The 25,801-nt window shown below is 38.4% G+C and overlaps 1 protein-coding gene across 2 annotated transcripts in view; it reads right to left on the bottom strand.

The window, feature by feature from the left end:
* LOC129776330 (neural-cadherin) overlaps positions 1-25,801 on the bottom strand; it is a 107,521-nt gene that overhangs the window by 45,002 nt on the left and 36,718 nt on the right. For both annotated transcript variants that reach the window (XM_055781916.1, XM_055781917.1), the window contains exons 3-4: positions 21,047-21,162; positions 12,865-13,029 (exon numbers count right to left, since the gene is read on the bottom strand). In XM_055781916.1, the coding sequence (XP_055637891.1) occupies positions 12,865-13,029; positions 21,047-21,162 (281 nt within the window). The remainder of the gene's footprint in view (positions 1-12,864; positions 13,030-21,046; positions 21,163-25,801) is intronic.

Genomic DNA, 25,801 nt, shown 5'->3' with positions numbered 1-25,801 from the left:
GTCATTTTGATTAAAACACCTTCAAATTTCAACCAAAAAAAAAAAAGGCGTACACTATCATAACAGCTGTTGTTTGTTGACGTTCTAAGTTATATTAAATTATACACACAATCAGTAATTTGACAATAATTAGATCATAGCAGGCAAAATTTAGAAAAACGAATCCTACATCAAGGCAAACTTCAAACAGCTGGGCAGAAGTTTCATACGGCAACCGAGGGGGAAAGGTGCCAGACATTTTCAAACATCTGAAACAGTCGAAAATCACTAAGAAATATCTGGTTTGACAGGCTGCGGTATATATCTGTGGCGTAAAAAGCGACACGTTACCGACATATCATATGTTAGAGAGGAACATAATTTAGCTTAGTTTGAAACTGAATAAGTTTCGACGTATTCCTTTTATCCATTAGATACTCTTAGAATTAAGATTTCTCTTAAGGTCAAGGACAGCAAAACTTCTTATGGACATATTGTCTTTCTTGAGCGAAAAAAAACCCTGAAAATTTTAGCTGCCCGGCTTAAACTTTATGCAGAGAAGGGGCCGAAACATGGCTCCAAATAATTTTCCCGCGCTTTTCCAAGTCCATTCATAGTAGTTCCGAATTTGCAGCAATAAAGCAAAACTTTCCATGTTCTGTTCATTTTCGTGTTAGCGAAGGTAGACGTGAAGTGGGGTCGGAACAAAGAAAAAAAAATCAAACTTTCGAAAGTCCACATTATTTTCTTCGGGTGCTCCACTTTGTGGAGGGGAAAGGCCGCCCGGGTGCAAACGGGGGAACGGAGGAAAATCTCCGTTATTGTCTTTCCTTTTGAAGGCGAAGTGCAGCAAAAGTGGAGTAAAGTTCCTTCGCTCCCAATGCCATTCCTGGTCCTGGTCGAGTGAATTCCTCCTCTGCAAAGCCCCTCCGGAGGAGAGTATGTTCGAGGCAGCCGGAGGTCTCGCGGCTGCGTTAGCCCAGAACAAATTATTTTAACGAGATTTTAATTGAATTTTCAACTTTGGGGAAACCCACGATAAGCGGCGGGTGATTGTTATTTCGAATGTGTCCAAATCGGCTCGCTTAAAAAGCAGTTAGTGTGTGCCTCGGGGTGAGAAGGTCGAACTTTTGGGGATGAACTATAAAAACGATTCCCGTACCTCGCGTCGACTATTATGTATTTCGATTAGAATTTCAATTCACCATAGTCATTTCTCGATAGGCTCGTAACAAATTTCCACGATCAATGAAAAAACTTTAAGAGGATTTTTTTTTAAATCTAATGCGCATTCCATGGTTGGTTACCGATACAGCAAACCTTCGCTCAATCACTCAAACAAACAGGTTCCGTGCTCGTGTGAAGACGTCACTGCGGAAAGTAATTAAACTTTTCCGTCACTCATCGAACGAAATTTGAGAATGTTATTCGCACTGAAAACACGCAACTTTCGTGTTTTGATTGCTTCCGAAGTAGATCTTCAATCGATTCGAGCCTCTCCTCATCCCCGCCGCAATCGGCAATCAAAAGTAGCCCTGGCACCATCTTCCGTGGATTGAGGTTTGCGAATAAAACCGGATACTGGTGCCACAGGATGGACCGGAAACGGTACGGGGAAGTCGGCAAAACAAATCCACGGATCATTGGCGCTCTGGCAGTTGAGTTTTTTTTTTTCACTAGAACTCCATAAAATCAAACATAACGGTTGGGTGAGAAATGAAGACATCCTTGTTCCGGGAATCTCGAATTTCTCTCTGATGTCTAGGAAAGTCATTTAGTGTTCATAAAATCGGATTATGGGATTCTAATCAAATTTTATTCGACCGATAACTGGAATTGCCTTCGGGTATCTCAGATGCTGAGGAATTCCCGGAAAAAAAGAGAGCCCGGGGCTTGTTTGGAGAGGGCGGTGAGTGATCCAATTTATTCGTTTTCCCATTCGTGAACAAGGCAGAACTGGAGAAGGTAAGGCTGAACATTCATCAATAGGGTGGAAAGATGAGCGTTCGCATTTACTCACTCTTCCGGGAACCCTTACAACCATTCGGGGGAATTGGAATAGAATAAAAATATTTACAGTTCATTTTTCGTCGACGTCGTTTCGGGAAAGCCCAAGTGGGTGGGAACGTTTTTTCCCGTGGGGAGAAACAACATCAAAGTGTCACGGTGCGGGACGAGCGACATTATTCTTCTTGAAAAATTCGACAAAGTTGCATCAGTAACATCAACAGTGAAATTCGATCAAACTTCGTGAGTTTTCGAATTAATTGGATCAAATTTTCCCTCAACCATTCAAACTTGACACATAAATTCCTTGGAGAAATATTCAGTTATTGAGCAACTGTCAGGAAGATCAATTTATCTTGTCGCGGCAAATTTGAATAGCGAACAGGTTTTCTGGATACACGTGGCAAAGTTTGACTGAGCGACTCGAATAAGCTGCAATGGAATTTGATTCACGCTGTGAAGCTTCCCGGAGAGACATCGCCAGTCAATGCTTTTCTCGTAAATCCGATTAAACTAAAATTCCCCGACTAAAAGCCGTTGATACAAAAGCACTTTAGGGAACTGAAAACAAGCACATAAATTACTAATTAGCTCGCTCAATAGCGCTTCGCCACATTTACCAAACTTTGCCATTGCCGAGATCTGTCCGGCGATGTTGGCAGAACTTCTTCGGTTTCGGCGGGGAACGAGAAGTTAGCATACAAATCAGGACAACCCCCCCCCCCCCCCCTTATGTCATTGTCACACTGAAATATGTTCGTTAACACGTTCACGTTAGCACCATTTTCAAGAGGCGAACATTTGTGGTTTTGAAATGGGTACAATTGGGTGTTTGCTGTCGTAATTTGATGCGAAAAGTTAGTAAATATACCGTCACCATTGTGTCTACAGTTATTGGTTACAGCACCGAACATACTGCACAGAGGATAGAGCGTGCGGAAAACCGCCGTGTAAACGGGAGGGAGGGTTAGTACCCCGCGGGTTGACACCTGGGTGTGCGGTTAGAGGACATTACAGAGAGAAAGAGAACAGCCTGAATCCGGAACCCGCTAAATTAGCCACTAATCGCCTGCGACCCTCCCCACCTTCTGGGAGGGGGCTGATCAACTGTGACCACCCGCAGTAAACTATGGACCTGCACAATTCGAAGAGGCACATCCAGCTCCTCGTCCATGGTGCGTTCGTACAGCTGCTGGCCGAACACCGGTGGCATATCGTTCACGTCCTTCACGTTGATCACGATAATCGTCTTGTTCTCGTTCAAACTGTCCGAGGCGACCAGCGTCAGGTTGTACTACCGGTGGCCAATTTAGAGGCCAAATTGGGAAATGAAAAGAGACAGAGAGTAACAGAGAATGTATGTGTGTAGATAATGTGATTAACAGTCGGCTGAAAACGACGTGGGGACGATAATTTCCTGCAATTGACAGCAATTGCAATCAATGTCGATGAGAAAAAAATTGTCGGTGTGATATCGACGTTGGACGTTGGCCAAAAGGCTTGCCACATCAAACCATGCATGTAGCACGTGATTTAATCATGATTGACGACGTTCAAGATTGCTTGTGTCTGAAAAGGTTCATGCAAATTGTTTTTTTTTTTATCAATTTTATATTATATATGAGCAAAAATGAGTCGCATATGAACTGAAACTGAATGGAGGTAGTAATTAAAAATGCAATATTTGTACACGATGTACCTCAATAAATCATTCGATTCTGATGTTTATCAAGGATTTTTTCATTGAATCGATATGAACTCGGAATTGATTTCAGATATTTTAAATGTATGACTAGGATAGTATTTCTAATGATGCACGCGATGTTGGTGCAGTGAAAAGCGCTCGCACTGAACCGAGCCTTCGCGAGTGTGACACCGCGTCGAACAACAGCGAAGAAGGCGACTTCGGCGTGTCGGTCGCTGGTGGTGAAGGCGGTCGCTCTTGATAAACTCATCAGCGAATTCGCATCGATGGGTGTTACAGCAGAGAACAAGCTGTGTGGCATAATTCAGTCTTTTTCAAAGCTGTTAACATTGTTTGTTTTCCGTCATCATAAGGGCTTTGTTGGTACCTTTGAGAATGCATCAATGCATTAAACCAGAGATCTAAATTCTCGCTCGGTTGCGCGATAAATATTCATTCAATCAATCTAGTTTTCGGTGAACTGTGTATTGTTGATATTTTCGTCTCTTCCTTTTCACCGAAAATTCTTTTTCAGAGAGAAAGGGATGTCGAAAATCTCTATCTCGGAAGTTCAACGAGAATGCTTTTTCGTCTCTCATTTGGTACTGAAAATATGGAGCGTAAAATCAAAGCTAACTTTTACCAACATTAGTCTGTTAGAGCAGCGTCCAAACGATCTGCATTTGGACAGCATGTGAATTGTACAAATATTAATCCATCTCATGTTCACTTCACGATGAAACCCAATATTGCCGCATATTTTCATGCAATGTTTTCAGCTGTACTGAAGAAGTGAAAAACCATTATCGGCATCAAGGAGTCACTGAAAACGAGACCATTTTTCGGCAATCATAACTCACCGAAAAATAAAAATCGGTTCTGCGTTTCTCGCGAGAATTGAAGTGAGCGTATAATATTCTCTCGCATGCAGAGATCGAAATGCTCGCCGATTTGAGACGAAAAACATCCGTTTTCACCCACAGGGATAGCCGAGAATATAAAAAAATGCCGAAAAATTGTTTCGTTTTCAGTGACTCCTTGATGCCGATAATGGTTTTTTACTTCTTCAGTACAGCTGAAAACATTGCATGAAAATATGCGGCAATATTGGGTTTCATCGTGAAGTGAACATGAGATGGATTAATATTTGTACAATTCAGACGCTGTCCAAATGCAGATCGTTTGGACGCTTTCCTAACAGATTAACGTTGGTAAAGTTAGCTATGATTTTTCGCTCCATAGTTTCAGTACCAAATGAGAGACGAAAAACCATTCTCGTTGAACTTCCGAGAACGAGATTTTCCACATCTCTTTCTCTCTGAAAAAGAATTTTCGGTGAAAACGAAGAGACGAAAATATCAACAATACACAGTTCATCGAAAAGTAGATTGATTGATTGAATATTTATCGTGCATCCGAGCGAGGATTTCGATCTCTGCTCGCATGGATGTTTTTCGTCTCAAATCGGCGAGCATTTCGATCTCTGCATCAACTGACATTATGGCAAAGCAGGCGTTAAGGTTGAGAAATTATTTTGGGAATACCAAGCATCTTGAATGCCTTACTGGAATGTTATATATAAGTTATTTGGGTTTGCGTGTCAATCGCAAAACTGCCTTCAACTAGGATTACATTTGCGCTAATATTGATCATAATGAATCATTGCTACTGTTTTCGAGGTTGTTATTAACAAAAAGAGTTCATTTCGCTTGTTTAATCACCAAGAAAGTAAATGTCGTTCTGGAATTTTGTATGTGATTAGGTTTCGCTTGCTAGTAGCAAAACCTCCTCCACTAAGGGTGACAGCTGCGCTTCTCTAGAGCATGAGAAAGTAATGCAACTTTTTTCGAGGCCAGTAATATTGACATATACGTTTCTTCTGAGAATAGCGCAAAATGATGAGAAGTGTTCATACTCCTAGTAGTTTCAAGCCACCAATGTATGGCGACTTATATAAAATAACAGTGTAGTTCTACGTCAACAATGCGGTCGTATCTTGGACACAACCTCCTATAGTTTTTTGTCCATAATTTGAAATAAAAAATTGTCCATAATTTGATTTTTGTGAAAAAATAATTTTAGTTTTTGAAAAAAATATTTTTTTTCTAGAATTATTTTTTTTAATCTATATTTCAATGAAAATTTTAACAAATTACTACAATTAATTCTTTAACCAAAATTTAAATGGGTTGCACGACGCTTTTCACATGACTTTTAGCGGTACATTTGGCTGTATCGAATCTTGTTTTTTCGCTATTATTTTTTTTCAATTTGTGAAATGTAATGAATTGTCATGAAAAAACCTCGTCTTTTCACCTTTTCACTCCCTTTCACCTTCCTTTTATTTCAGTCTGTGGATATGGACACACAACATGTAGTTGACTCCTTCATACCAATGCACAATGGTCCAATGCATTTAAATGGAAATTAGCATATACCACTCGACAGTTATTCTCTAGACAAAAATTGTATTCGACAAAGTTGTTTTAAAAATTATGATGACCAAAATTCTCGATGAAATAAAAAATATAACTTTCCTATCTTTATGGATCGTTCGACAATGTTGTAGCCCCAGTTATTTTAAGTAACTTTTTAGAACAATTTTTTTTTCTATCTCTTGAAACAACCAATATAGCGCTTTTTTCTAAGTTGCGTAAGGGTGACCATGAGAAAAACGGGTTTTTACTCTAACTTTCATTTTTAAAATTCTACATGCAAACTGTCTTCAAAAGACTTTTAGAGCTTACTAAGACAAACATTTTGCGATGCAAAACTTGTCAACATCTTAGTACTACTCAAAGATACGAGGGTCGTTCAAAAAGTAAGTTTCAGTGCCCCAGCGCCATCTCGCATGAAAAGTTGGAACTACAAAATTTTTACCATGTGATTTTACAACATTTCTAAGCAGTTTGCAAGAAACCTTGGTCGGATTGGGCGCGTCGTTCGTGTTTTATTGAGTGCCGCTTAAAAATCGTCCAAATATGAGTTACGTTTTCTGAGCGCGGAAAACAATAGTGGTGCTGAAATGAATCGATAATTGTGTTCAGTGTATTGTGTAGGGTGTGTGAGTCTTCAAATGGTTAACCGATGGCGGAAAGAGTTTCAACAAGGCCGAGAAGAGGTGTTTGATGAAGCACGACAATGCGCGGTCCCATTCTGCTCGCGTTACTCAAGAGCAGAATGGGGCCGCGCCGCGTTACAAAATTCAAATGGACTGTGTTACTCCCCAGACCTCGCTCCTAGCGACTATCACTTATTCCCGGTGATGAAACAGGCGTTCGCGCTCGGAATACAAAAACTCGTGTCACGCTATGAAAAATGCCTCGAACGTAATGGCGATTATGTAGAAAAACAAAACGTTGATTACGAAAATCACCTTGTCACCTTGTCCTAACTTTATTTTTTCGCGATTTCTGAAGCACTGAAACTTATTTTTTGAGAGACCTTCGTATTGTTGGTATTTTTACCCAAAAACTCATGATTTCAATTTTAGTGTACTCAAATACAAGAATAAACATAGATTTGAAAATCTCATATTATGTAGAGTCAAATATGCTTATTTTAATGCCGCCGATAAAAATTTTATATGTTTGCCCCAGAAAGAACGACATACAAATAAAGAGGGCGTATTTTTGGGGAAAAAATATCAACAACTTTGAGCAGAGATGAGATATTGACAAATTCGGTATCGCAAAATGTTTGTCTTAGTATGTTCTTTAAGTTTTCTGAATACAGTTTGTATGTAAAATTTGAAATATAAAAGTTAGAGGAAAAAACCGTTTTTCTCATGGTCATCCTAACGCAACTTAGAAAAAAGCGCTGTATTGGTTGTTTCAAGAGATAGAAAAACACTTTTTTCTAAAAAGTTACTTAAAATAACTGGAGCTACAACAATGTCGAACTATGTTTACCTCAATCTATGAAGATAAGAAAGTTAGATTTTTTATTTCGTCTAAAATTTTGGTCACCCTTTTTTGGACGACATGAAAATGAGCGCTCTATCAAATGTAATAACTATGTCGAAGACAGTTTGACGTAGAATTACGTCTTTCGGGAACATATTGGGGTACAAATTGAAAATCGAAAATCGAGCACATCGTAAAAATTGTCCAATTTCAAACGCTTATTGCTCAGTCATTTCATGATGGATTGATGAAATTTTTACGTCAATCGATTTCGGCACTCCATAACAATTGTTTATATTGAATAAAATAATATATGTCATGAAACTAACTATCGAACAATTGGAAAATCTCAACCCCTATCCTAAGGGAAATATCAACTTCTAATTGGTCGAGATTGACGACACATGCGATGGTTCCCTAACAGAGACATCAAAACCAAGCTGCCTGGGGGAAATCGACATTGCAAATACATGAAAGTAGGGGGAGCTTTTGTTCCCACCGAAATGTGTTCCCTAACAGAGATATCAAAACCAAGGTGCCCGAGGGAAATCGGCATTGCAAATATATGCAAGTTAGGGGCATTTTTAAATTGCAAGTAGGGTGAGTGATATGATTAATTCTAGCAAATAAAATTTAAACTTGGAACCTTAATGTTGGTTGCTTCGTGAAATTTCATATCAATGACCGATCGTGTCTTGTGAAAAATTTAGCACAAGTGTAATTGTAATATTATATATGGTAGCAGTTGTGTTAAAAATGATTTGATATATGAAACGATTTATTACAATTTTCATAAATAAAAACCAAGGTGTGTTCCGCTCGAGAACGGGTCATTCGGTTGAGGCTGTCTGTTTTGATGTGTTCATTTTCACCCAAGTTCATGCGGCAAGAAAAAATTGAAAAAGTGAAGAAATATTCGAAAAAGTGTTTTCCAAAAGCTCTACATATAGTATTAGGTGTTGAAAGTCCAATTAAAATTCGCATTGGGTTGAATGAACATTCAGAAAGTAAAATTATAAAACAAAGTTACCCTTTCCTTTTAAAATATGTTTTCTCTATATTAAAGTAACATGTTTGCACTGATGAGAGAAATTGATAATTGTGTTCGGTATTGCTAATTATCTTATATTACATTGGTGAGTATTTTTCCTTATTTCATCCATACATCTAGGGTTACAGAGGGCGGTTTTCATCATACCTCATTCCACTTCGGCATCTTCTATCTGATACGCACCATCCAACGACTCGACTGGTCACCATATCATTATCAAAGAGTTTAACGATGAAATTCTTCAAACATATCCAATATCAACAGATAGCCTAACGGAATCCTACGTCAACTATGCGGTCGTGTCTCGGACACAACCATCCTGTGACTTTTTGTCTAGATAATAACTATCGAGCTCTAGATGCTAATTTCCATTAAAATACACTTCCTGGACCATTGCGCAATGATCATGCAATTAGTAAACCAATGTCATTTGCCGAAACTGTAATTTTGTTAGTATTTTACATATTTTTAAAACCTGTATCTGTGACATGAAAAATCCACTTGAATTTAACATGTCATATCGTTGCTGAACATTAATGTATACATCCGTTATCGAGTCGTACTATGTCTACCTACTGATATTTATCTCATTTTAAGCTGTGTATCAGTTGTTTATCGCTGAAAATATGTTTAAGCCGTCGAAAAAAAAAAACTTGGGCACGTAAACAAATTTCGACTCTTATCCAAATGTTGGTAGATTTGTGAAATTGTACACTTGTGAAATTGTACACTTATGTTGTTATTTCCACTGTTGATGTCTCAGGCGAAAAAAATTCTGGACAAATTTGTTGTCTAATGGTATATATTATAACAGATATCGAAAGAACGATTTAGCGTAATATGCATTTGAAAACTCTTAGACAAACATTACGTTTTTCGTAGAGTGACCCCCTATAATTAAAGACGTAGTCCTTCCTCAAAACTAAACTAAAAATTTTCATTAAAATGTTAAAATTTCAAAACTGCATTCGGGTGTCTGATAATAAAAGTGGATCCCTACCTAGAGGGGGACTACGGACGTTGATGATGCTGAAGTTGAAGAAGTAGCTTCGCATACTCAATCTGCACATTATTTCTGTAACCATTTTTAAAGTATACTGATTTTTTAGGAAAACAAAACACAATACGCTTGGGCACATTCGTGAACTCTACAACAGTTCATGTTGAAAACGTTCGTCTTCGAATAAAGTACTAGTAGCAGCTGAATACTACTTAAATAATGAGAGAATGCAGAATTCATTTAAACTCTTGTGATCATCCTTTCTCTTTAACGTTTCAGATAAACCCCCTTCCGCTTACTGACGTTTTCTACCGCTCTTCTAACCCTGCTTAATAACCAAACGGGCGCACCTTTTTCCATAGAACTGCCTTAAGCTCATCAAGTAGTTTGATAGGTTTGGTAATGACAGCTAAATTTGCAGCACATCTTGCCTTGCGAATCATATCTTCAAAGCCAGAGCTTGCCCAAAACCGATGTCGTAAACGGCTAAAAGATTATCTTGAATGTTCATATAAACATATCCAGTTAAAATCATGCTGGGACATTGTTGAACGGAAACCGCGCTATAAGAGTAGGAGGGTTGACTGTACCAGGTTCATGGGATTATTTTTTGTTTTTTGTGGGATTATCGAAGTTAAAGATTGTTGAGTGGATGCTCCATCCGCGAACAAGGTAATGGTCGAGTAACCGAAATTGATAAGGTGATACATTATATGCTATATTTTCTCAAATTGAAAAATAAAAAAAAAATTTATTGGATAGTATATTATCTTATATGAAAAATGAATTCTTTTCTTTTGTATTTATTTTAAATATTGGACATGTGTTATGGAATATTTTGACGTTCCAATGACCGATCAAATGCTGATCAAAGGAAAGTATAGTTTGATTTATGGGATAAAAATCTTGGTAGAACATATTTATTTTTTTTAAATTTTCAGTTTTAACACATCAGCTGTAGTTAATTGCAGATTAAAATGTATTCATTCAAAAACGAAACAGATTTCAAAAGGAATTTAGTTTTTGCCGATGAAATAATAACGACTCGAACAGCCCATAGAACTGCCAAAACATTATAGGCCCATTCTTGTTTTGAAACAGAACTATTAATCATCTTGTATATAGTTTTCTAGAAATGTTTTGCAGTGAAAGCAACGCATGATAAATTACAATTCACTCCAATTCACATGCAACCCGGAATTCATTCTCCAATGATTCAGATAGTATAACATGATATACGCCTTCTTCTGACGATCTATGCTACGCGATAGGGACTGTCAACGCACTAAGTCAAATAAAGTCCTCTAGTTGATGTTGGCAAATTATCTTACCCGGACGTTGATTGAGAGAACTTTCGAAGCGGATATCGCACGCAAAAACTTTCCTACGCTTCGGTAGATTATCGATTGGTTTATATGTCCGCCAACAAACTTTCGGATATAACATCAAACCCGGCCGGTGCTCCCGAGCACTGCTGATTTCGGCGAAGTTTCACTCGTTATCGTAAACGAGCATCCATAAAATTTCTTCCCAGCAGCACTCAATCATTGGCACAGAGCACAATTTTCGGAGGGTCGCACCAACAATTTCTCAGACTCAGCGAGAATCCATAATTCAGGAGATCCGAAGTCGAAGTATAAATCCGCGCCGATCCCGGGCAGCCAGCTGATGCAACACTAGCGAATGGACTCGCTCTGTGTTATATTGACCGAGTCGATGGAATTACGAGCAATAAACGCGGAACAACATCGGAAACAAGCCTTGAATGAATAAGTGACCGACGACGACTGACGGCGGATGATTACACCGTGTTTCCCCCCGGAACATACCGGCCGGCGACCGGGAAGCAGCATGTGCATACCCGGATCATCGGGGCAGAAAATGAATTGCACGCGCCATTCAGAGGCACCCATGAATACGGAGTGTTTACGACCACTGCACGATCCGTTTAATTTGTGGCCGCATGGAAAGGAGATACCCATTCAACCATGGGCTCTCTGTGGCTCTGTGTGTGGGACGTCGTAATGTCATAATGTACAGCTTCTGGAAATAACTGTTAATTGCTACAACCGGAACCGGGTCGAGCGTTCCACGCAGCAGCGTTTCCTCCGTCCCAGCTCGGAAGCAATTCCCCGTCCCATAAATGAGACATCCTTCACGGAGATAATGAGGTGATGAAATTTAATTGACTCTAAATTTTATTACCAAATAAGTGTCCCCCCAGTTCTAGGAATGAATAACTGGGAAAAAGGGGGTGCGCTGTCGATTCGAGTGCTTTTCGTTCCGCGTTCGGCAACATCAAGAGACATTCGCAATCGAGATTCGCTTTCAAGGCAATAATGTGAGACATTTTGATGTGCCTTTCTAATTATGCGAATTAATTAATAAGATTTCGACTGAACTTGAAGCGATACGCTGGTAATTGTTGTACCAGCACAAAGGGATTAAAAACCGATTCATACTGCGACTACTCACGAATGTAATCTTTAAATTTTCGCCAATCCTCGCAAATCCCAGAAAACGTGACAAGTGGCTTTGATTTAAACACCGTTCCATACCGGGCTAATAATCCACAGCTATGAAACGGCACGCGAAAATAATTTCAACATTTCGGGTCTTTCCACTTCATAAAATACGGCTTAGAAATTTTTCCGCTCCATTTTCTTGTAAACCCCTCTCATTTCGGGCCCTCTGTGGATTATGTTTCTTTCGGCTCGAAAAAAAGGGGTATGCAAAACACGACCGGATTGTGATTAAATATTTTATTTCGATCCTTGCGCGTAGGCCAGTTCGCCGAGTCGTTTTTTGCCACCAGTCAACGCGCGAGAGAAATTCCCCGACCCATCCTCCGGTCCACCCGGAGGGGAAAGTGAAAGAATATAAATCATGCAAGGCATGGCCAATGGTATGCTTGGCTGTTGAAGTCGTGCAGGAGATTTCCCATTCTTCGAAGATTTTCGCTTCGATGGGCGCTTCGATCTGGTTCAAAGAAAAGCGAGTCTATGAAAATCTCCACTCAATATTGGACTTGGCTTTCGGGAGTGGGAGGGTAGATTTGGATGCAGGCAGTGGAAAAAAAATAATGATGGACACATGCTAATTTTAGTCATTGAATCGAAAGGAAAAACATGCATACACACACGCACTGGAGCACGAGAAAATTCAACCGGGACAATAGAGGAAACTAAAAACGGCAGAAAAAACGGAACGCATTCAAGAGTGAATCGATTGTAAAGACCTGCAGGACACGCTTGGGCAGATTCCGGTCATCCTCTTCGGTGATTTGGGTACGATAGGTTGGCCGCTCGAACACCGGCGGGTTGTCGTTGACGTCCTTCACGTGGATCACCACCGTCGTGTAGTTTTCCTTCAGGTTATCGGATGCCGCTAGACGGAGCTCGTACTGTTTTAGTGGTGGCGTTGGTGAATTGAGAGAAAAAAAAGTGTTACGGGTTAGTAAGGATACTCAATAGCTACTCTGCCTGAAACGATGAGGTAATACAATTATTGTGACTTCATATTTACATAATGGTTCAATCCATCACCGGATAACCGGAAATTTACCTACTGTTCAAATAAATAAACTCGAATGGCAAAAAACGAAATAATCATAAATTACTCGTATTTTTCCGAGGCAGTAATACAATTAACCGCCCTTTCCACTGCTGAAACCCATTTTTTTGTTGCTGCCGGAAATGTGGTTGATTGAAAATTAATTGTTACATTTCACGAGTGGGCATAGCCGGAGGCGCACGGGTAGTCAATTGGTTTATCCTTAATTCAACAGTAAAAATACGATTAAACATACGATTGTCGTACATGGTGGCACCACGATAAGAACAGGAAACAAAATTACAAATGATAACTAGTATTACTGGGTGATAATCGTTGGTTCATTAAATGAGGTGCATTAAATCTGAAACTGTGTTCAAACAATAAAATTGCATGTTAATACTCTCCCTCATTTGGGTTTTCTTTTTTTTTCAGTGGATTGCCCCCGGGGATTATCTCATCGCTCACTTCCTGAGTCTGGCTCATATTTCATGACTCAAATTTGATCCGTACAATTTTCTCGAAACATTCTCAGCGCCAGGTCCGCTCGGCTTGCTTATCGGTAATACTTTAATTCGTAATATATCATGCCTCCTGGCGCTGGGTAATTCCAACGGGTCTCCTCGTACAGTAAAAAAAATACAATCCCTGCGGGGATCCGCCGAGAGAGCAATGCACACGGTTGTTTCAGCGAAACTCGGTATACATAAATAAATATGACAGCTTTGGCCACACTCCAGAGCGCCACACACACCGGGAACCATATATCATTCATTAATGATATTTTTTCAATAAAACAGAAATTGTTTTTATCAGTAATGGCAGAAAAACGCAACCGAAAAGAGAGGGTCGCCATTTGACCGTAGGAGAATTTACATTTAATTGTTTTTTTTGTTTTTCGGTCGACTTTTTTCCACGAAGTACGACATTCCCATTCTTTCATGGGTAAAATTGAATAACACAAATATTATTTCCGAATAGGGAGGAAGGGACACATGTGCCCCACGATAAACACAGAAACAACATTCGCAAACGTTTAAAAAACTGTCTCCAGCAGCAGCAGCAGCCCAAAAATAACATCGATGTCCTACTCGGTAGTCTGAAGGCACCCGGTCGAACGCGTGTTTCCCTCCCCCAAACAGATGCCGAGCCAAACAAGGCGAAAAAAAACGAAACGTCCGCTATGGAAAACAACACCGTAATGTGATTAAAATCACCCTCTTTTTTCTCAGTTTGGGAATGAAATCTATATCGAAAACACTGTAGTTAGGATTGTTTTGGTTTCATTTAAATGGCTCTCCTCTGGCACAACGCTGTTCCCCCCAACAAATTCCGATGGCCTGATTGGCGCGTCTAGATTCGATGGAAACGGCTTGACACATTAGCCCTAGCTTGTGTCTGTTCGAAGTGGGGAGCTTCAGTTTTCGCTCTCATCAAGGCTAATTTGTTATGAAACCAAATACAAACAAAAAATCGTGAGTTTTTAAATCATAATACATTTTTATATTCATATTATTGATTCTAGGTTCGATCGATCATAAATGTTATAATTGTTTCGACGGATAAAAAAATGGGTATGTTTTCATAAATGTTCCGAAAAGAGATTTTTCTCTAAAAAATGTGTGATACCTATATTCTTTGCAAAACAAACAATTTATGAAAATAGCCTTTGGATATAGTACACGTAGACTAAATAAAAAAAAGAAGTTATTTGTAAACTTAACATGAAATTATCTCTGAATACATTTTTTCGTAGAGAACCAAACTATGTCAATGTTGCACTGTTCAAAAATAAAACGATTTTGAAATTTACTTTTAAAAAAAACTTTTCAAAACAAAAATTTTTGAACACATCAATAGCCTCCATTATTCTTGTAATCACTAATTGTTTCGATTTTCCTTATACTGCAAATTGATAGTCATGAAATCGTTTTGCACATACATCCGAACGGGAAAATAATATTTTTCACGGTCCATGAAAGCTTTCTAAAACCATAACCAAAGAGGTCGAGTTTGAAAACATCAATTTGGGATTCCGGTTTCAAATCTCTGTAATTAGAATCTCAGACTGCGTAAACGAACCAAATACCATTTTTTTTTAATTCCGCTGAGAAAAATAATATTTTAAAAATGAAAACTCATTTTTTTCTAAAACGCATTGTTTTAAATTCTCAAAAGAAATTACATGAATAGCTCTTACAATTTCCAATAAGTCGTCCATACATCGGAAGATGGGCACTTTCACAGGGAATTTTTTTCTAGCAATAACTTTTTCATGTTCTCGTTGAAAAATAACTATTAATGGTTAACTTGTAATTTTTATGTATAAATCCTCGCGATTTACATGTTCTGCAAACTCTTTTCTATGTAGAAACACGTCGAGAACATGTCAAACGCGAGAATTTACACACAAAAATGTCTTCATACAAAAATGCATTATATTCCAGAAACTGTAAAATATAGAAAGTTAACGTCTTCGACGAAAGATCATATTTTAATGAGATCCCTAACTTTGTCGAAGACACTATATCGCTGTCTTGATTTTGAACTAAATTAGGATTTGTTGTTTTTATTTTCAAAGAAAACATGAAAAAAATGTTGTTAGAAAAACTTTTTTCCCTGTGAAAATGCCCATCTCCCGATGTATGGACAACTTGTTGGAAATTGTAATGGCTATTTATATAATGTTTTTGGGAATTTAAAAAAAAATCCTTTTTTGAGAATAATGAATTTTAATTTTTCAAATATTTTTTTAAGCGAAATTTTTTTAACTTTTGGTGTTTTTTTATGAAAATCCAGAAAAATTCCTACATTTTATCCTTTGACCGGAATTTTGTAGGTGTTATAGCTTTTGAGTTATATTTCTTTTGAAAAATTCAAGAATTCTTTTTTGACGCTTTTCAAAAAGTAATCTGATTATTTTTTTTGAATATTTCAAAGGTTGCAAAGTTGCTTAAATGATCCATGCGTTTATACCCATAACGTTTCACTGCTATCTGAGATGATGCTGTGAACTCCTAAGACGAGTTAGCATGAAATTCGTCTATTGTATTTTATAAGTGGAAAAAGCAAAGTAGCCCCACATGACGGTACATACTGCCGTAAAGTATAACTTTTTTTCGCGGTTTATCAGTGCTCTCAATGACTATGTAACGGTTTTCCGATAGAGAGTGCAAATCTCAAATTGTAGATTTAGTTGTAAATTGTAACGTGGATATCAGATACAGACTGCTTAAACCAAAATCAACCGATTTTTGTCGGTTTGTATTCCGTATTCTTGTGCTAGAAATCAATACTCAAGATCTCAATGTTTCAATTATCAGTCTTCGCACTCCGTTATCAGTTTTGAGATCAGAATTTAAGATTATTTTTTTCTGAATAGTTTGACTAAGTATTTCGTTTGCATATTTGAATTCCAAACCTAATATTGGAGATACAGATTTCATATTCTGAAGTCGTGTTCCAGCTCCTAGACTTCAGATTTTAGGTTGCTATAAATCATACTTCTGACTTCTTATATTCAAATATTAAATCGCAATTTCAAAAGAGTGAAAAGTGTTGAAACTAAGTTTTAGGAAGTAAAATTTAAAACAAATATTTCAATATCAGTTGATTGTCTGTTCAAAATTTTTTCCTACGGCTTCAATAGGTTTTACCCATTCATTTGATAGGGTTTCAAATGCATGTTCTAGATTATTTGATTGATGGTCGTCAAAAAATGTCCTTTTCAGTTTTGTCCTAATTTTGGGTAAAAGATCCAAAGATCAAAAGCGTGTCAAATCAGGTGAATCTGGTAAATGTTTTAGCACATAGACTTCGAGCTAGAAATCAACCCACGATCAGTGATTTGTGACCAGAATCATTATCGTGTAGGAGATTTAGATTTCGGGACCTAGGCACAGTTTTCAGATCAAATGTCTATATTTCATATACCGTTGAAGATCATTTGCCTATACGATTCAGATCCAAACCCGAGTTCTGAACCTGTTCTATGAGCCACAATTTACGAATCATGGAATGGATGAATTGTGCTTGAAACATTTTATGTAGGTTCTGTAATCATGAATTATTTGTGATTAATATATATTGTGAGTCGCAATCATGAAACCGTGTCAAAAATCATGAAAATCAGAGATAAATCTAGAAGAATCTCGTATCTGAGCCAGTAAACTGAAGTCTGAAAACTTTTATTGGGGATCTTGTCGATGAATATTAAATTGAAAAAGTCAGAAAACTGGATCTATAAATTGAAACTTTATATCAATTCATAATTTGGATTCAGCGTTCAGGACCATTCAGAATCCAAAATAGCAAAATAGCTCGGTCAGCTTGATACGAAGTTAGTTGAACCCTTTGCACTCGAAGTTTTTTTCATTCATATTACCAGCAACTGGAAGCTATTTTAGTGAAAAGATCATTTTTACACGTAAGGTAATGAAATACGCATTAAAAGAAAAGTCGTCTACAAGTTTTTCTTTTATTTACCATATTGGGGACATTCAAATGAATTCGAAACATAAAAACAACAGATAAACTCGAATCTGATAGACTCTACGGCAGAATAACAGGACTTAACTCATTTGCATCCAAATGCGGAATGCGGAACGTTGCTTGAACCGCAATTTTCTGGCTATTCGCGATGGCAGTGGTACGGTGACTTTCAATTAGGGGCCATAATTTAGGTCCCAAACTCGTCGTATAATATTTATCAGATTAGTAGACACGAACTCAGTTTTCAAACGTTAAAATTTTAATGGAAATTTTCTCATCATGTTATTTAATCACTTGAAGCACATATTCCTGACTTTTGTTGTACCATTTGTCTTTACATTTCCAACATTGTTACTGAATCTTTTTTTATAATATAAATTTGTCTTCAAAAAGAATGATATGAGATTTTTGCTACCTGCCAAAAGTGTTTTTTCATTTCAATAAAATACTAATTTAATGCGGAGTTAATTTTCATTCAGAATTTTTTTTTTGAACGTTTTCATTCCGCCTGAAAATCAATTATTCTTTGACGCCCCCCAAACTGGTAAACGAAGCTCAATGCCATCAACGCAAATTATCGAGAAAATAATAATCCGCGAGCCGCGACCGTCATTTGTCACCAAAGGTGAAATATCCGATAAATAGTTTTTACGATTTGTTTTTGTTCTTATATGTAAAAAACTGAAAAATTATTTGCATTGTCTACGTAGCGGAGCTCTCGAGTTTGAAGACAAATTTTAAATGACCCCACTCCGGAGACCTTGGGTGCACAGGGTAAAATTATTCTATCGTTGAATAAAGCAGTTCCGATTGCGTTTAAAGGCCAAACACAGTTTTGAATAAAAAAAAAATAAGAAAAACTGTAATTACAGTGTTACACTGACCGATTGAAAAACTTATTTTCAGAAATGTTTATCTTTTTCTCTGGAAAGTTTGGCTTCAAATCGTATATTCTTCGCAAAACAGGCGCATGTGAAGAAAGAAAGATTATCTAGCAACAACTTTTTCGCACTTTTTTCATTAATCAATTTGACTCAAAGACGGTAACTCCTACGAAAATGTATCCGATGCATGTTCTTTGGGACATCATCGTAAGTTTTCTGAAAAATTACGGAAAAATTCAATGAAAAAAACATAAATTGCAATGACTAAATATTTCAGAAACTATATTTCTATTTACTCATAACGGCCATTCCGCAAATGGCAATTTCACTACAACTGTCCTATGTCTTAACCAAAAATGAAAAGATTTTTATGACAAAACACCTAAATGTGAATGTTTTTTTTTGGTTGCCAATCCTCATGTGCAACATGATTAATAAATAATCAATTTTCCTAAAAATTACAAACCGCGAAAATTTCTTCTTGTGTCAGACAATATTTTAGTCCGTAAACAGTAGAATGTTATTTTGAAAAAAAAAATCATCAGTTATGATAATGCATTGAACCTAAATAGTTATATCTTCATGAGAGTGAATAATTTATACATCAAAATACACATCATGTATTGAAATCATGCATTAAACTTTACAAATTTCCAATGGATTACTGAAATTACAATCAAAACACAACAAGTATATAATTTAGTTTCAGTGTTTTGCACATGCTTAGTTTTGAAAAAAAAATGTTCCAGTGTAGCACTTCAATTGTGTCTTTCTTTAATTTTTTTTTTTAACAAAACTCAAACAATTTCCTAAAAGTTGAAACATGAGAGACATTTTGCCATTATCGTCACTTGGGACTGCTTCGTACATTCTAGCTATTCAATGTTTTCTGACAGTATTTTTTTGAATTCATCCACTGTCCATGATACCATTGCCTCAATTATTTTTTTACTAATAAGCAAATCGAGCAGAACATAATTTTGTTCTCTAGCTCTATTGATAGCTATTGGTGCAACTGTCAGAACTTTTCGAGCGTTTTGGTTACTTTGCATATCCAACATTTTTCTTTGGGAAACATCTCAGAAACGTTCGAAAATATGCATTTCGCAACACAATTGGGTTCGAGCAAAAGCATTCGATTTATGAAAATAAGTTTTATCAATTTATATCATAAGGCGGTGTGATGAATTTGATTGAATCGATCGCTCTATTCGATTTACATAATAGGGCCCAATATCTTCGGTAATTTTTATAAATTAATATCTTTAGCAGTTCGGCTGAAAAGTTCATAAGGTTGACGTCTAGATGGCGCCTCTTGCAAAAATCTACTTGACTATCACAAAGCACCATCTTTCAATGGATACGTGTCAAAATTTGACAGCAATCGGTCGATTGGTTCGTGAGTTACAGCATTGAGAGTGAAGCAACATTTGTTATTGTGAAAAACATGGAAAAATCACAAATCAATGTAAACGATGGCAAAATTGCATGAAATGGGCTTCGAATTGCTTCCGCATCCACCGTATTTTCCAGGTCTGGCCCCCAGCGACTATTTTCTGTTCGCAGACCTGAAGAGAATGCTCGCTGGCAAGAGATTTAAGACCGATGATGAAGTGATTACCGAAACTGAGGCCTATTTTGAGGAAAAACCGAAAGAGTATTATAAAAATGGTATCGAAAAATTGCAAGATCGCTATAATCGTTGTATCGCCCTCGAAGGCAATTATGTTAAATAATAAAATTGAATTTTGCAAAAAAATAGCGGAATTAATTCCTAAACGTGATTCCCAATTGAGACACAAAATAGATGTTTTTTTTATTAACTTATTTTGGTTAATTTTTCTGCTATTAAATAAGGTTTATTGATTGCAAATGCTAGTATTCACTCAGACAATTAATAGATTTTGAGGAATAATCTTTTCGTTTACCACAATGCCTACAATACCTTTTAGTATACCTTTTAGTATATGTATAATTGAATGAAGTATAAAAACTAAATTCTATCCCTATTAATTTTCAGTTTCTATGTTAAAACTCATGTGTCCTATATTAATGATTAACTGAAACATTCACATTTACGAAATCATCAATGTGAAATCGATGTATCCTAAAAAAATACAATATACGAAACATATTCCAAAAAAAGAAACAATACTTGCGACCGAAACAAAATCTCAACCTAAAATTAACAACCGACAAGTTTCGGATCAATGTGGACGCTTCACGGCGAATCATCTATGCCTCAAATTGACAGCCGCTCGTTATCGATTCGACAGAGAACTGACTTAACAGTTTCCCACCCTCGTTGGCGTCGTCGTCGTTCTGGATGCCCTTCTCAAGGGCCGAACGGATGCCGCCAACAGCACCCACCGAGAAGGAAGGAATGAATATTTTCAACTCATTTCCCCATCCCCCAGGCCAGCTCCCTTCGCTGCCACCGCAAAAATTGGCCCCTTCGTTAGTTGAAGTGGGTAGGGGGGAATGTATACTTACTCGTTTTCTCGTCTCGTAATCCAGGGCGCCAGCGACGTAGATAGCGCCCGTCATGTTTTTCACCGCGAAGGCACCGCCTATGTTACCGCTCGTGATCTCGTATCGAATACGCGAGGCTGTGGACGAAAGAGAAAAGAAAGTGAACACACGAACATACATCAGTGAGGGTGGTGGATGGAAATGACGTTCCCGTGGGTGCGGGATGAAACCCATTATTTTCGGGAAATGTGTCTGTGTGCGTGTGTGTGTGTGTGTACATGTGTACGACTGACGGCTTGAATTGTGAAAATAAGCACAATATCAAAGTGGAAGCCAATCCGAAACAATCCGTTTGAGTTCTAGAAAATCTACCCTTCTTGATAAGGAAATCCATTCGACTCGTGCGAAGGTCGTTGCCACACACCACTTGACTGGGGACAGATCTATCGTCCCGCTTGACAAAATCTTCCTAGCCCAGTTTCATAGTGTGAAAGGGGGGGGGGATAAAATTCAGAGTTGTCAAAAAGTGTGAACTTTATGTTACGCTCTCTGCTCTATTCTGAGGGTTCCGAAAAAGGTAGGCAACATCATTTGCACACCGGAACAACACCGATATTTGTTTCCGCGTCGGAGGTAAACAACACCAACTTCCCGGAACCTTTGATAAGAGGCTGGCTTTGTTCTTTTGATGTTGTATCATTTGCCATGTTCAAGTCACTCAAGCATGTAAAGCGTGTATGGGAAATCTTGCGCAAAGGATTACCCTACCCTACAGCCAGGATAAGTTGTTTTTCATTCATCCGAATTGTGGCGGCGATATACGGGGGGAAATTTACATGCAAATAGTCCCCTCGGCTGGTAACTGCCTGCTGCTGTCTGCCGAAGATAAGCGAAAATTGCAAAACAATGGAAAGATTTTCGAGATATCGCGAACCAATCCAAAACAGGGCAAACAGCAGGAATTAAAAGAAAATTTGAAAAAATAAAAAAATGCTTGCCAATGTTACATGCATGATGACGAGATGCGTATCCCGAACTCACGTGATATCTCGTTGACATAACAGATTGCATGATCCGCCGGAAGTGAATGTAGCTGACGAGGACGTGGCAAGTTTTAATAATCTCACCCCACATCAGACACTTTCTGACATCTCGTGTGCACAACAACGCCGTTGATTATGATTATCACGCGATGACATCGGCACCAACCTGCGGTTGACGTCAGGCACTAGCAACGCTATTGATCCATCATCATCTACACGTTCTGTCACAGGCATCGTTTGCGCCGTGGATCCTATCCAAACTAGACGATAAATCTAAAGCTCCTTCATCATTTCGAGCAAACACTAGGTTTGATTGGCTACCCTAGCGCGATCCTGTTGAATATTTCTTGCAGCAATTGTTGTGGTTCTCACTCCGGCAGCAGCAGCAGGGGATATGCTTGTCAGAATTAATTTTTGACTTTCTTCAATCCCGCCTAGCAATCTCGGTTAACGGGAACGCCAACGCCGTGTGGGTGTGTATGAGAGCAAGCTGCACAAGAGCTTCCGGCGTTCCATTCTCGCAACGTTGGCAGGATGTTGACCCATTTTACGTTTCTGATTTCTTATCCGGGGCGCGTGGTATCCGGGCCGGTTTCGGCCAGGCCAGGTTCGAAAACGACGGGTCATGTACCAGTTTTAGACAGCATTAATGTCAACAATAATTTATCTTCGCTGCAGTGCACACACACATACACACTCCTCCCTCGGGCAGTATAGGTACTGTAGCTCTTTGAGTGTGTGTGGGCTTTCATTTTTTTGCTTCTCGTTTCCGTTTGTGAACGACAGAATGTTGGCAGGAGAAGCAGGATCTAAGGCTACCGACTAGCGTGCGGATGTTTGAAGGATCCGGGGCGGTCCGGGTCCGGTTATTGTTGCATCGGAATCAACGAGCTCGCCGTCTATGAGGAGATTTGTGTCATAAATAACAACCTGTTGCTCGTTTCTGCTAGATGCGATAGTTACCATTTTAATGAATTGTCAACTTAGCAAATACTTAATTGGGGAAAATAAACATGTTAGGGACAAGGGATGTTATCTCGCCAACCCCACTGAGTGTTGGTGTGTTTTACCAGCACTCTAGGTTATTTTTATTTACACTAAAAGATCCACCAGTTTGAAAACAGAACAGTATATATCAGATTGATAGCGATAAGCGTGTTTCAGTTACAATTGGTCGGTGTTAAGTCAGACCGGACCATGTGACATTTTTATGATTTCGAGAAAAACGGCTTTGAAGTTTGGTTCTATAAGGGGCCTTCGTTGAGCAAGCGTGATTTTACAGATCTGATAAGTATGGTATGTACCTTACGAAATGCTTAACATAATGCAATCGATAACTCGAAATTTTCCATTTTGCGACTTGGTCCCCTCTGACTTAACATCGACCAATTAGTACCCACAAGTTTCTTGAAGTTCCATGAAGACGAAGATTTAGAGATATTACTTGATCAAGATTCGTGTCAAATGTGCGTATAAATACGTAACAGAAGATCCATCGTTAAACAACACCAGCATCTGTGGTATCAATTCCGCGCCGGTTCTAGTTGATGCTGCCTTATACTTGATGGCGTCCGTTGAAGTCCCCTAGAACCAGGAACGGGCCGATTATACTCCGCGAGTGGAGATTTTATATTTCAGCAAGTACATTGAAATGATTTTCTTCATAGCGGTCGCTGGAAGCTCTTTCTCAAGATTCAAGTAAGTACCCATCAGTATCGACTACCCAGATACTTGTTCATCTTTTATGTTACTACAGCTTTATGAACTATCTATAGGGTCAACACAGTTGAGGGCGTATTCTGGGTTCGACATCGCAGAGGTTGTTGAAGTACGCTTCTACGTTTCACTGAACAGCTAGTGTCGTGTCCGTGATACAGTTTTTGTTATGCCCTGCTGTGTGGTTAATGCTGTGCTAGGTGGTGGTGAAAACGTGAGGTCTAAAGGGTAGTGTGTGTAGAGAAGACTACAGAAGTCGTTCAGGGTTGCCGTAATAAAATCTGTGTTTTTGTTCCGAAAAGATCCTTTCATCATAGTATTCTTTCATGAGACCTGTATTGTATCTGTATTGGCAATATTTAAGAACAGTGTTAGCAGGTTGCATGATACTCGACCAGGATACATGTAGGATACTCCAAGAATGAATGCCAGCTGTAGTTGGCATACCATATTTTTACTCTAGTTGGCATTCGTTCTAGTTGACATGTAACTCCCGCACTAAAGGAATAGTGATCAAAGTATACGTCGCAGTGGAACTAACGATACATTGCTACATCCGAAAGTACTAGGAGGAATTAGGTAACATCACCCTGAGGATGTGATGCTGATGTTTCAGATAATACAATTCCATTTAATCTACACTGTTTTTCGAATCGGCCCAAATCGGGGACTGAAGTTGAATTTGATGGCCCAAAACATGCTCTCGGAAGTTGTACATCAAGATTCTAACGTAGAGACGCGGATGAGCCGGCCGAAGTCTTAGAATCTCTATAATATAGAGAAAAAACGTTGTACCAAAAATGCTTACTCATTGACGAGTAATCTCATGTAAAAATGGTTTCTTGGGACCAGGACTGCATGCTGGGGACTGTTTCGAAAGGTTAACGAAGGTTAATTATAAAATATTATGTTTATATGAAAACAGCACATGAAAACACATTGTTTAGTAAATACTTATCTAAAGTTCACTAAAAATTATAGGAGGTTGTGTCCAAGATACGACCGCATTGATGACGTAGAACTACGCTGTTATTTTATATAAGTCGCTCGTTTATACCTTCGGATATTATTCTATAATGCTGTGAAATTTTATCAACCACTGCATAGTTGAATAATCTCTGAAATGGTTTTTCCCATTGTAGAATCAGTTGACGATATTGATTTATGCTTCATTCTGTTCTTCACAGAACAATACACTAGCTGATCGTATGTCGCAATTAATTTCATGTCAATGCATTGAAAATTTACCTCGAACGCTGTTCCGGTGGCCTTTTCCGCAATTGACATAGACTCGGCTACAGTCGATTATATACATGTTGCACCAGCACCATTATTCCACATCTCATAACTACATCAATATATCTTTGGAACCGCATGGAAACAACAACAATGATAACACTTGCAAGTATCAAAGTATTGCCTCAGTGGAATCGCACCTCTAGGCATAGTTCGTATAACGTAAACCAAGCGCCAAACAAGCGTTCGCCATAGCATGCATACAGAGCCATACATTGGTGGCTTGAAACTACTAGGAATATAAACACTTCTCATCATTTTGCGCTATTCTCAAAAGAAACGCTTCTGTTAATATTACTGGCCTCGAAAAAAGTTGCATTACTTTCTCATGCTCGAGATAAGCACAGCTGCCACCTTTAGTGGAGGAAGTTTTGCTACTGGCAAGCGAAGCCTAATCACATACAAAACTCCAGAACGACATTTACTTTCTTCATGGTGACTAAACAAGCGAAATAAACTCTTTTTGTTAATATCAACAACCTCTAAAACAGTAACATTGCTTCATTATGATCAAGATCAGCGCAAACGCAATCCTAGTTGAAGGCAGTTTTGCGACTGGCACCGGAACCCGAATAACTTATAACATTCCAGTACGACATTCAAGATGCCTGGTATTCCCCAAATATTTTTTTGGCGCACAACCTTAACGCCTGTTTCGCCATGACGTCAGTTTAATGCATTGATGCAATGTCAAAGGCACCAACGAAGCCCTGCTTGGATA

Source organism: Toxorhynchites rutilus, chromosome 3, assembly GCF_029784135.1.
Source record: "Toxorhynchites rutilus septentrionalis strain SRP chromosome 3, ASM2978413v1, whole genome shotgun sequence".
NCBI classification, from domain to species: Eukaryota; Metazoa; Arthropoda; class Insecta; order Diptera; family Culicidae; genus Toxorhynchites; species Toxorhynchites rutilus.
This window is presented reverse-complemented; position numbering and strand designations above follow the sequence as displayed.